At 71.5% G+C, this 11,199-nt stretch overlaps 6 protein-coding genes across 6 annotated transcripts; 3 read left to right on the forward strand and 3 right to left on the reverse strand.

The window, feature by feature from the left end:
- Positions 1–133: 133 nt before the first annotated feature.
- V1510DRAFT_405357 (Med18 protein-domain-containing protein) lies at positions 134–781 on the reverse strand (the record flags this gene model as incomplete). Its single annotated transcript, XM_066932332.1, has 1 exon — positions 134–781. One exon carries the CDS (start codon positions 779–781, stop codon positions 134–136), a length of 648 nt encoding a protein of 215 aa, XP_066786416.1.
- Positions 782–1,233: 452 nt separating this feature from the next.
- On the forward strand, positions 1,234–2,899 carry V1510DRAFT_441682 (vitamin B6 photo-protection and homoeostasis-domain-containing protein; the record flags this gene model as incomplete). The annotated part of the gene is made up of 1 exon (XM_066935636.1): positions 1,234–2,899. The coding sequence occupies exon 1, from the start codon at positions 1,565–1,567 to the stop codon at positions 2,897–2,899; it is 1,335 nt and encodes a 444-aa protein (XP_066786417.1). The 5' UTR covers positions 1,234–1,564.
- A 1,714-nt stretch (positions 2,900–4,613) lies between these two features.
- Positions 4,614–6,528, forward strand: V1510DRAFT_424109 (protein-tyrosine phosphatase-like protein). Its single transcript, XM_066935045.1, has one exon. The coding sequence runs from the start codon at positions 4,661–4,663 to the stop codon at positions 6,491–6,493; it is 1,833 nt and encodes a 610-aa protein (XP_066786418.1). The 5' UTR covers positions 4,614–4,660; the 3' UTR covers positions 6,494–6,528.
- Positions 6,529–6,812: 284 nt separating this feature from the next.
- On the reverse strand, positions 6,813–8,926 carry V1510DRAFT_400206 (WD40-repeat-containing domain protein). Its single transcript, XM_066931951.1, has 3 exons — positions 7,485–8,926; positions 7,141–7,453; positions 6,813–7,109 (listed from the first exon to the last, which is right to left on the reverse strand). The coding sequence occupies exons 1-3, from the start codon at positions 8,886–8,888 to the stop codon at positions 7,003–7,005; spliced, it is 1,824 nt and encodes a 607-aa protein (XP_066786419.1). The 5' UTR covers positions 8,889–8,926; the 3' UTR covers positions 6,813–7,002.
- A 47-nt stretch (positions 8,927–8,973) lies between these two features.
- V1510DRAFT_371075 (uncharacterized protein) lies at positions 8,974–9,294 on the forward strand (the record flags this gene model as incomplete). Its single annotated transcript, XM_066931467.1, has 2 exons — positions 8,974–9,156; positions 9,187–9,294. 2 exons carry the CDS (start codon positions 8,974–8,976, stop codon positions 9,292–9,294), a joined length of 291 nt encoding a protein of 96 aa, XP_066786420.1.
- Positions 9,295–9,717: 423 nt separating this feature from the next.
- V1510DRAFT_424116 (thioesterase-like superfamily-domain-containing protein) lies at positions 9,718–10,736 on the reverse strand. Its single transcript, XM_066935046.1, has one exon. It carries the CDS (start codon positions 10,612–10,614, stop codon positions 9,742–9,744), a length of 873 nt encoding a protein of 290 aa, XP_066786421.1. The 5' UTR covers positions 10,615–10,736; the 3' UTR covers positions 9,718–9,741.
- Positions 10,737–11,199: the final 463 nt, after the last annotated feature.

Here is an 11,199-nt window from a genome sequence, read left to right on the forward strand (position 1 = left end):
CCGCGTACGCCGCCGCCGAACAAACGCTTGCCGCGTCCGAGTGGACGACCGACGCCGACGTGGCGGCGGTGCGCACGCTGCGGCAGACCGCGCGGGCGCGCTACGCCGCGCTCTCTGATAGATAATGCATGCATTACCGCGACACGCGCGAGTCCAGCACGGTCCGGTCGGGCATGGCCAGGTCGACCAGGCCGCGCAGCTCCCACTTGAGCGCCTCGAGCTTCTCGGTCGCCGCGGCCATGCTCTCCTGGTCGTTGGCGTTGAGCACGTTGACGTAGGCGTGGACCATCCACGTCTTGAGCCCGGCCGAGTCGTCCGCCGCCGCCGCCGCCGCCCGCGCCAGCACGTCGCCGTCGCCGGCCAGCGGCACGACCCGGTAGATGGTCACGACGACCGCGTCCGCGTAGAACACGACCCGGCCGCGCTGCAGAAAGTCGTACGCGTACACGTACCCGAGCCCGCGCACAAACGCAAAGACGTCGCCGTGCGCCAGCCGCGCCGCGTGCACCTGCTGCGACGTCACCGCGCGCTTGGACGCCTCGGGCACGTTCAGCACCGTCAGCGTCCAGCTGCCGGCGTGCTCCTCCACGCCCGGCAGCGGCTCCAGGTCGCGCACGAGGTGCATGCGCGACGTCTCCGCGCCGCCCGCCGCGCCGGGCGTCAGCACGATCTCGTGCCGGCAGTACGGCAGCGGCTTGGTGCCCGTCAGCGCCGCAAACGTCGACAGCACCTGCAGGACCTTGGACGCCGGCAGCGCCGCAAAGAGCGACAGCTGCTGCATTGTGCCGAGTTGCGATCCCCAAGTCCCGGATCCGCGCTCTCGTGCGCTCTCTTGTGCGCCCGTGTGCCGCTTCCTGCCGCCCAGAGTCCGCTGTTGATTGCGGCCGCGACGCTGTCGTAGAGGTGAAAAGTGGTGATGGTTACACGGCCGACACAATTACACTTTGCGCGACCTCGGACGCGATCTGACGCCGACGACGCATACGTGCGGCTGCAGGACGCGCGGCCGGAGCAAATCGGCGACAGGACGGCCGACAGTATAGACCCACGGCGGTGACTGGGATCCTCACGGCACTCGGCGACGACAACGAGCGGTGACTAGGCGCCAGCGACTGGCCCGGCTACCCCGCGTCCTTGTGTACACTCCACTGAGCCGACCGAGCGCAGCGTGACTGCGATCGAACCCCGTGTAGGGTTGCTGCTGATACCCGCGGCTGTGTTGCTTGTGCGACGTCGACCCGGATCCAGGCTGACCCGGGACCGCGGGACGTCTGTGCGTTGACGACGCGACCCGTGGCAGCGGTTCACGGTCGACCCGTGTGCAGGGGTGCGACCCGGTGGCCAAGGGTGCGACCCAGCGTACCGCACGGTCCGACCCGCCCGGCCGTGCTCTGGCAGGTTCCCTGCCGACTGCTCTCTTTGCCTCGCCGCCTGCCGGCTTGTCCAGCCCCCCCAGGTCGTCTCGCCGCGGGCCGGTCTCGCTGCAGCCTGCAGACGTCGCCCAACAAGCCCGCCGAAGCTGCGAGCCTCGCGCCCCCCGCCGACCGCGCTACCTGCCCTCGCAATGATCGAGCTTGAGGAAACCACCGGGTCCACTGTGCGCCGCTTTGGCGAGCGCCCCGGCCGCCAGCAGACGCGGCTCTCGTCCGCAAGCGTCCTGGCTGCCGCCCGCGACATCTTCCTTCCCGCCGGCTACCCCCGGTCTGTGTCGGCGGACTACGTGGCGTACCAGACCTGGGACTCGATCCAGGCCTTTGTCTCAGGCATCTCGTTCCTGATCGCCAACCGCGCGGTGCTGGCGGCTCTCGGCGTCGGCGACGCGGCCGCGTCTTCCACCGGCGCGCTGCTGCTCAAGATCGTGCAGGAGGCCGTTGGCCGAATGGCCACGGTCGCGTTCGCCTGGCGCTGGGGCAGCGTCCTCGAACAGGACTGCAAGACGTACCGGTTCGCGGCGGACGTCGTGCTGACGGGCGCCATTGCGTGCGACTGCATCTCGCCGTCCGTGGCCGGCGGCAGCACGCTGGCGGTCGTGTTCTGTCTCTCGGCCGTGCTCAAGGCGGTCTGCACGGTCATGGCCCAGGGCTCACGCGCAGCCCTGTCGCTGCACTTCACAGACCCTGAGCATGGCTCGATCTCCGACGTGGCTGCCAAGGACGCGTCCCAGGAGACCGTCGTGTCGCTGGCCGGCCTACTGGCCGGCTCGGCTGTGGTTCCGCACCTCACCACGGCCCGGACGACATGGACCACGCTGGCCGCGCTCTCGGTCGTGCATCTGGCAGCCAACTACCGGGCCGTGCGCGCGGTCACGCTGCGTACGCTGAACCGCCAGCGCGCGGCGCTCGTGTTTTCGCACGCGACCGACCCAGCCGGCCCGGCGCCGCCGTTGCTGGTCGCGCCGGCCGACGCCGCCGCGCGCGAGGTCGTGCTCGAGCGCGACGGCCGCCTGCGCTGGCGTGGCCGGCCTATCGGCCACGCCGCGCTGGGCTCGTTTGCCGCGGTCGAGGCGCTGCGCGCGCCGGACGTCGGCCTGGCCGAGCTCGTCGACATCTGCGGCTCGGCCGGCTTCCTTCTCTGGTACGCCGGACGGCCCGGCGCGGTCGACGTGCGCATCGCGCTCACCGAGCCGACCGTCGCACACGCCGAGCTGCGCGCCTGGGCGGCCGCGCTCTTCGTCGCGCGGCTCGAGGCCATCGGCGACGCCGGCGGCGACGCCGCCAGCGACGCCGAAAAGGGCCGCGGCGGCGCGCGCAAAACGCGCACAGTCCGGGCCGCGCTCGCCGCCGTCGACGCGCTCTTCGCGGACGGCGTCGTCGCGCGGCTCGCCGCCGCCGGCTGGGTCGTCGACCGGCCCATGATCGCGCCCACGGCAGCGCCGCGCGTCCGTGTCATCGGCCGCTGATGTATTTCTATCTAGCCCACCGCACCGGCAGCCAGCCGCGCACGCGGCCCAGCACTACCACCTCGCGCTCGTCGTAGAGCTCGATCATCTGCTGGTCGAGCGGGCGCACCTTGGGCGCGGCAAACCGCCGGTACTCGTCAAAGATCATCGTCAGCGACCACTCCTGCAGCTTGCGGATGCAGCCCACCACGCAGCCCGTGCGGTGCTTGCCGCGGTTGCAGTGGATCAGCACGGGCTGGTTGATGGGGTCCATCGCGATCCGCAGCGCCGCCGTCATGGTCTCGTCCGACACGTTCACGAACGGCTCCTTGTTGCCGGACATGCCCACCTGGAACAGCTGGATGCCGGCCGCCGCCAGGAACCCCGCGTTCTCTTCGGGGTACTCCTCCGGCACCAGCACCAGCACGCTCCGCAGCCCCAGCGTCGCCAGGAACGCAAAGTTCTCTGCGTGCGGGAACGACGACCGGTAGATCCGCGGCGCGACCATCGAGAAGTTCTCGGGCACGACGTACGTCTCGGTCTCGTCCCGGTCGCCCGCCGCGCCGGCGCTGGCCGCCGGCCCTGCCGCCGGCCCCGCGCCCGCGGCGTCCTCCGCGCCGGCCTTGCGCTTCCGCCCGGGCCCGCGCGCTTCTTCTGCCTGGCTCATCCTGGCGCTTGGCTTGGTGTCGTCGTCTGCGTCAGCGCGCACACAGCTCGCCCTACCTCTCGTGCGCTACAGCGCCATTTGCTGCGCGCCTGCGCGATCTGTCCGCTCGCCGTCGTGCGGTCGCTGTCGTCGCCGTCGCCGAAATCCGACGGCCCACGCATTGCCTGATTGGGACACCGCGTGCGCCGCACACCGTGCGGCGCACCACCACGCGTGCTAGACGCCAGCTGTCATCGCCGCCACCGGCCACGGCCGGCCGGCTGGGGCGTGCGGCAGCGCGGGCGCCGCCATGCGGGCGCCGCCGCGCCTGCCGGCCGCTCCGCACCGGCTCATCGCCGCGCGGGGTCCTGCAGGGCGCCGGCGCTTGCCGGCGCAGCGGTTACGCGCGCTGCACGCTGACGCGCGGGCGCAGACGCCGCACGCCGTGCGGCTTAGAGAGCCGCACGCCATGCGGCTCACGTCGCGCGCCGCACGGCGGTTGCCATCCCGACCGGCCCGAATCCCAGCGCTCCCCCGCCTCCGGAACGGATCGCGCCGGCCCGAGAGCCGCACTGCGTGCGGCTCGCCCCGCCGGTGACTCAGCGGACCGCTACGCACCGCGGAAGCCGCGTGGCACAGCGCGACAGCGCTGTCGTCCAAGCAGCCGGCTGGCTGCCGTCCGCCGGTAGGTGGCTACCAAGTGCCTGCCAAGAGGCCAGCAATGCCGGCCGCGGCAGGTGACATGGGCTATGTACGCGTAGAGCGTACGGGCGGCAGCGCCAAACGCAGGTCAGCCAGGCAGATTTCGGCACAGCAGCATGTGCCGACTGCGGCGCAGAAACAGATTGGCCCGCGGATCCGCGGCAGCGGCGGCGCGACCGTGACCCGCTCGCCGTCTGGTCGATCCACTGCCGTGCGGCTCGCGGATGCGTTTCCTAGTCGGGCCGTCTAATGCAGGCACGTCTGTGCACGGCTTGGCGCCGACTCAGGCGACCGGCACACCGCCGGGCGCCGCACGGAGAGACATCGCGATCGCCGGGTAACCTTCGGGCCACTTTCGCCCGCAAGAGTCATTACCGCGTCCCGGCAGCGAATATAGACGGCATCCGCAGACGCAGACGGCAGACAAAGCAGCCATGACCGAGGGCGAGCAGAGCAAGAGCGCAGCTGCCGGAGCGACTGCGACCGGCGCAACCGACGTTGCCGACGCTGTCGCGCCCGGATCAACCGGATCAAGCCTACCAAGCGGATCAGGCGCGAACAGCGAAAGCGCCGCCACGGAACCGAAGGCAACCGAGGAGCCGGTGTGGATCGCTGTCGGGGACATCCCCAAGGCGGTCTCGGCGGTGCTGACCTCGCCTGGCCGGCCTTTGTATCCCGGACGCGCGTTTATTATGCTCCACGGCCACGGCGGGCACAAAAACTACTGCTACCAGCCGACGCTGGCGGCCGCACTGGCGGCCAATGGCGACTACTCGCTGCGGTTCGATTTCCGCAACTGCGGCGAGTCGGTCGACATCGCGAGCCCAGACGGCCGCACAATCACCGAGGACGTGACGGACATTGCGGCCGCGGTCGCGTTCCTCAAGGCGCGCAAGCTCGAGGTGCACGGCCTGATCGGTCACTCGCGCGGCTCGGTGGCAATGTTTGAGTACTTTATGAAGGTGGACAACTCGGTGCCGCTGCTGGTGAACTGCGCTGGCCGCTACCGGACCGAGAAGATCAAGGATCGGGTGGCTGCTCAGCGACCAAACTGGGTCGCCGAGGGTGGCCACAAGGCGCGCATGAAGCGCCACCGCCAAGAGACCGAGGTGTTCATCCCGCTCGCCGAGACGCTGTCGGTGGCGTCCGTGGACATGGGCTCGCTGGTGCTGTCGTTGCGGCCGCGGACGGCCGTGCTGAGCGTACACGGTCTGGAGGACGCGGTCGTGCCCGTGCAGGACTCAGCCATGTTTGCGAACGCGCTGGGCTCGCACCACACGCTGCACCTGGTCGCCGGCGCGGACCACAACTTCTACCAGACGGACGCGGCCGGCCGCCGGCACAGCTTTGCGGGCGAGGTGGCCGACGTGGTTGCCGCCTGGGCGTCCACCGAGGGCGAGCGCAGGCGGTTCCTGGTGCTGTCGAACGCGCTCGACATGACCGGCGGCCGCCGGTGGCAGGCGGTCGAGGGCGTGGCCAACTTCCGCGACCTCGGCGGCTGGACGCTGCCCGGCGGCACGCACCGGGTGCGGCCCGGGGTCGTCTACCGCAGCGCGCTGCCCAACAAGATCACCGACAGCGGGTGTGCTGCGCTGCGCGACCTCGGCGTGGCCACCAGCTTCGACTTCCGGTCCGAGGACGAGTGCCGCAAGAACGGCATCTACGCGGTGCCCGGCGTCGAGCGCCGGCTGGTGCCCGTGCACCGCCAGGAAGACCTCTCGCCGGAGGAGCTCGTGAAGAAGCTGCTGCGGTTCTCGCTCGGCACCGAGGGCTACGTCATGGTCTACCAGGACTTTCTGCAGTCGGGCGTGGACGCGTACCGGGCGGTGGCCGAGCACGTCCGTGACCGCGAGGAGCCGCTGCTGATGCACTGCACGGCCGGCAAGGACCGCACGGGTATCATGGGCATGCTGCTGCTACAGCTGGCCGGCCTCGACGACGACACCATCGCGCGCGAGTACGAGCTGACGACGTACGGTCTGGCCGACGACTACGACAACATGCTGGCCCACCTCGAGGCCGCCATCGGCAAGTTTGTCAGCCGCGACGCTATGGCGTCCATGCTGCAGTCGCGTTACGAGACCATGCGCCTGGCGCTGGACATGCTGCGCCGCGACTTTGGCGGCGCCGAAGGGTACCTACGGGACCACGTCGGGCTGTCCGAAACGGACCTTGCCAAGCTGCGCGAGCGGCTGGTCGAGCCGGTCGAGCCCTCCGTCACGGCCGACGGCGCGTGGCGGACGCATGTCGCGAGCAAGCTGCGGTAATATACTGCGGTAATATACATTGAGTATGAGTATGATACAGACGTAGTGGCGGTGCGGTGCGGGTGGCGGTGCGGGTGCGGGTGCGTGTGCGGTGGCGGTGCGGGTGCGGGCGCGGTGGCGGTGCGACCCGGGCCGGCTCGGCAGTAGCACGAGCCGCATAGGTGCCTGGCGGGCGCGCTCGACGGAGCCGTCGCCAGAGGCCGCACCAGCCACCGGCGGCGGCTCAGCGGGGGGCGGTGCGCGGCGGCGGACGCCCGCCGCACGGGGTGCGGCTTGTAGCCGCATATAGCCGCCTGCAGCGCGCACCCGCGGCGGCGACTCCCCGCTCGTGCGAGACCAGCCGCACAGGCTGCGGCTCATAGCCGCATCCAGCCGTCCGCAGGCCCCGGACGCAGGCGCGCCAGGGCGCACCAGCAGCCTCCGGCCACTCCGCCGAGGGCAGTCGGCAGGCCGTCGCGAGCCGCACCCCGTGCGGCTTATAGCCGCATATAGCCGCGCAGCGGACCGCCCTACACGATCTTGTCGACCTCGTACATCAGCACCACCTCGGTCGCCACGCCTTCCCAGCCGCGGTTGCCGCCCGCGGTGATCATGTACTGGCAGGCCGGGTCGACGACTGCCGTCAGCTCGCTCGGCGCCTGACTTACTGATGTCGGAGATCACGCCGCCGTGATGGCCGGGCACGATCAGAAACGGCACCTTGGACGTGATCGCGCTCGACGCGCCCTTAGCCGACGACGCCTGCGAGTGCTGCAGGTCGTACAGCCGGATGTTGTCGAGCGAGGCGCAGACCAGGTGGCGGCCGTTCGGCATCGGCGTCACGCAGCTCACGGGGCCCGAGCCGCCCGGGAGCTTGAACGTGCGCGCCGGGCCGGCCATGGACCCCGTCAGGTCGTACTCCTCCACGGTGCCGTTGCGGCGGCCAAAGTAGATCTGGTTGCCGTCGAGCGACCAGCAGGCCTGGGGTCAGCACAGTCGGCAACGCACTTACGCTCATGCACCACGGCGGCACGTTCGGCGCCAGCTGGATGTCGTGCACGCACTCCTGCGTGCGGCGGTCCCAGATGCGCGCGCGGCCGTCGATGGACGCCGTCAGGAAGACGTTGTGCGAGAGCGCGCGCGACTCGGCCGGCGCCGGCGGCGCGTCGTCGGCCTCGGCCGGCGGCGCGTCGTCGGCCTCGGCCGGCGGCGCCCGCGGCCGGCGGCCGTCCTCGTCGCCGCCCTCGTCGTCCTCGTCGCCAAACAGCGAGCCCATGGAGCTGTCGTCGTCGTCGCCGCGGCGCTCGCCGCCGTCCGGCGCCGGCCGGCCTGCCGGCACCGCCACGCCGCCGTCCGGCCGCCAGCAGATCGCGCTGACCTGGCCGGTCGCGCCCACAAACTCGCGCACGCAGTCGCCCGTGTTGAGGTCCCACTCGCACACGCGCCGGTCCCATCCGCCGGACAGCACGCGCGTCTCGTCTGCGTTGAGCCGGAGGACCGACACGGCCGACGTGTGCTTGCGCAGCCACGCGTGGATCTTGCCCTCGCCGTGGCGCACCGTCTGCAGCGTGATCCCGCCGGTCTCGAGCCCGGCCACCAGCCACAGCGCCTGCGACTGCACCGCCATCGTGTACACGGGCGAGATCCGCATGTCGTGCTCCACCACCGCGCCGTTCGCGTCCGTCTCGCGCTCCTGGGGGATCTCGTTCTCCCAGTATGACACCAGCACGCCCGCCTTGGTGATGCTGTCGGCGAACGGGTGCTTCTGGGCCACCGTCAGCGGCAGCTTGCCGTTTACCGACGCAAAGAAGTCGTACTTGCGGATGAACCCGTCGCTGCCGCCCGTGAACACCCACCGCATGCAGTTCGGAAGGTCGATGCAGTTGATAGACGTCGACTGCGGCGCCGCCACGTACGGCGCGATGTCGTAGGACACGCACGTCGAGAACCCGGCCACCAGCTGGCCTGGATCGAATTGCCGCGAGTGCGTGTACGAGTACGTGTGCGCCGGCCGGCTGCGGCTCGGCGGCGGGCTGCCGCCGGCGCTCGCGCTGTCGGCGCTGCCGGCGTAGCCGCCGTTGGCCTCGGCGTCGTCGTCCATGTCGACGTCGCCGTCGCCGTCCGCGTCGCCGTCGGCGTCACCGTCGCCGTCGCCATCGCCGCCGTCGTCGCCGTCGCCGTCGCCGTCGCCATCGCCATCGCCGTCGCCGTCGCCGTCCATGTCCATGTCGGCGTCGCCGTCGTCCTCGCCGTCGCCGTCGGCGTCTCCGTCGCCGTCGCCGTCGCCATCCGCGTCGCCATCCGCCTCCACGTCGCCCTCGCCATCGCCCTCACCATCGCCCTCGTCCGCCGAGTACGCCGGATCGTCCTCGCGCTCGTCGTCCGAGTGCACCACGATCGTGTCGTCCTCGTCCATGGATCTGTCCTGACGCCTGGGGCGACCCTGGTTTTGCGCGTGGTCGAGTTCCCAAAAAGCCGCACACCCGTCCATCACCACAACCATGCGGCCCTCTCTGCGCGCGCTCGGCGCGTTTCCCCGGCTCACGCTCTTTACGCGTGCGACGTGCGGCCTCTGCGACACGGCCAAGGCATCCATTGCGGCCGTTGCGCCCCGCGCGCGCCTGGCCGCGGTCCACACCGTCGACATCGACGCGCCCGGCAACGAGCGCTGGCACGATCTCTACGTAAGTCCGCCGGCGGCCGCGCTCACCCAGGCCTTTGATGTCCCTGTCGTGCACTTCCAGCCGGCCGAGGACGCGCCGGTCACCAAGGCCATGCACCACATCAGCCCGGAGACCGTGGAGAAGCTGCTCGGAATATAGCCGCATATAGCCGCCGCGGTCGGGCCGTGGAGTGCCGCCGCCCGTGGCCGCGTCTGTGCAGTGCGAACAGCCTCCGGCGGCGACTCCGTCGAGGGTGCGCCCTGCGGGCGGCTGTGGCTGCATGCGGCTATGAGCCGCACTCGGTGCGGCTCACCCGACGGCATTCGGCTGCCCGAAGGGCACCACCCTCGACGGAGTCGCCGCCGGAGGCACGCCAACAGCCTCTGGCGGCGACTCCGTCGAGGGTGCGCCCTGCGGGCGGCTGCGGCTGCATGCGGCTATGAGCCGCACGGGGTGCGGCTCTCCTACGGCTCGCAGCTGCCCGAAGGGCACCACCCTCGACGGAGTCGCCGCCGGAGGCGCGCCAACTCCGGCGGCGACTCCGTCGAGGTGCGCCCCGCAGGCGGCCCACAGGCGCCGTCGTAGACTCCATAGCTTATATATTGACTAGATCTTCGCCTTTTGCATGCGCAGGACGCCCTCCTGGGTGGTGGTCGCCAGCAGCTTCCCGTCCGCGTCGTAGAAGTGCCCCTGCACAAAGCCGCGGCCGTGGCCGGTCCAGGGCGAGGCCACGACGTGGCACATCCACTGGTCGGCGTGGATCGGGTTGTGGAAGTAGACCGAGTGGTCGAGCGAGACCATCATGCCGACCTTGTCGGCCGGGACGCCGTTGGCACGCATGCTGCCGCCGAGAAACAGCTGGTCCGAGAGGTAGGCCACGGCCACGGCGTTCATGCGCTGGTCGCGGATCGGGCCGTAGACGCGCATCCAGACCAGGTCGCGGTGCTCGGCCGGATCGGCCGAGGGCAGCGCGCGGTAGCGGGCCTCGCCGGGCCGGCTGTCGGACGGCGAGGCCTCGGAGCGGGTCAGAAGCACGCCCACGGACGCCAGCGCGGCCTGGTCGGCGGCCAGGTCGAGGGCGTCGGCAGGCGAGCCGAGCGCCGGCGGGCGCACGGCGTGCGAGATCCCGGCCGGCTCGGCCGCCGCGAACGAGACCGTCACGGTCAGGATGCAGCGGCCGTGCTGCCGCGCCTGCACCGTGCGCGTGCAGTAGCTGCGGCCCGTGCGCACGTCCTCCACGCTGTACAGCACCGGCACGGAATTGTCGCCCGCGCGCACAAAGTAGCTGTGCAGGCTGTGCACCGCGAACCGGGCGTCCACCGTGGCCATGGCCGCCATCAGGCTCTGCGCGACCACCGCGCCACCAAAGATCCCGCGGGCGTCCTTGCCCTGGTACAGCGGCCGCACGTTCCGGAACAGGTCGGCGTCGAGCCGCTCGAGCGCGAGCCCTTGCTCGAATCGCGAGTCGGAGGAAGCCATGGCGACAACGAGCGCGCGGCGGCCTTTTGTTCCCACTTACCCGGCCGCCCCTGATCCGTGAGCCTCGGCTCGCCGCACGCCGTGCGGCGGAGTGCGGGGCCCCGCCGCACGCCGTGCCTCGGTCGCCGCGAGCACCGCAACCTCCGCGACTCCGTCGGGTGCCCCTGCGGGCGGCTGCGGCTGATTTGCGGCCTGAGCCGCACCCCGTGCGGCTCATAGCCTCGCAGCCACACGTCGCTGGCAGCATTACGCAGCCGCCGCAGGCGCACCCCGACGGAGTCGCCGCCGGGGCTGTTGACGTGCCTCCGGCGGCGACTCCGTCGAGGGTGCGCCCTGCGGGCGGCTGCTTCGCGGCCTGAGCCGCACTCCGTGCGGCTCAAAGCCTCGCAGGCCTACCTCGCTGGCAGCATTACGTAGCCGCCCGCAGGGCGCACCCCTGACGGAGTCGCCGCCGGAGGCGCGCCAACAGCCTCCGGCGGACTCGTTGGGCTGCGGCTGCGGCGGCGGCGGCGCGGCGGGCGCGGCGCCCGGGGGGGGGGGGGGGCGGGCGCCGCGGGGGGGCCGCGGGGCGGGGGGGGCGGTGTT

Source organism: Dipodascopsis tothii (assembly GCF_038497935.1).
Source record: "Dipodascopsis tothii strain CBS 759.85 unplaced genomic scaffold V1510scaffold_57, whole genome shotgun sequence".
NCBI classification, from domain to species: Eukaryota; Fungi; Ascomycota; class Lipomycetes; order Lipomycetales; family Lipomycetaceae; genus Neoaidaea; species Neoaidaea tothii.

Bases quoted from the DNA above. Each gene is read 5' to 3' on its own strand.
- V1510DRAFT_424109 (XM_066935045.1), top strand. From the start codon at position 4,661: ATGACCGAGGGCGAGCAGAGCAAGAGCGCAGCTGCCGGAGCGACTGCG.
- V1510DRAFT_400206 (XM_066931951.1), bottom strand. From the start codon at position 8,888: ATGGACGAGGACGACACGATCGTGGTGCACTCGGACGACGAGCGCGAG. The intron at 7,454-7,484 runs GTAAGTGCGTTG...TGCTGACCCCAG, and splicing joins TGCCGCCGTGGTGCATGAGC to GCCTGCTGGTCGCTCGACGG. The intron at 7,110-7,140 runs GTAAGTCAGGCG...AGCTGACGGCAG, and splicing joins CGGCGTGATCTCCGACATCA to TCGTCGACCCGGCCTGCCAG.
- V1510DRAFT_424116 (XM_066935046.1), bottom strand. From the start codon at position 10,614: ATGGCTTCCTCCGACTCGCGATTCGAGCAAGGGCTCGCGCTCGAGCGG.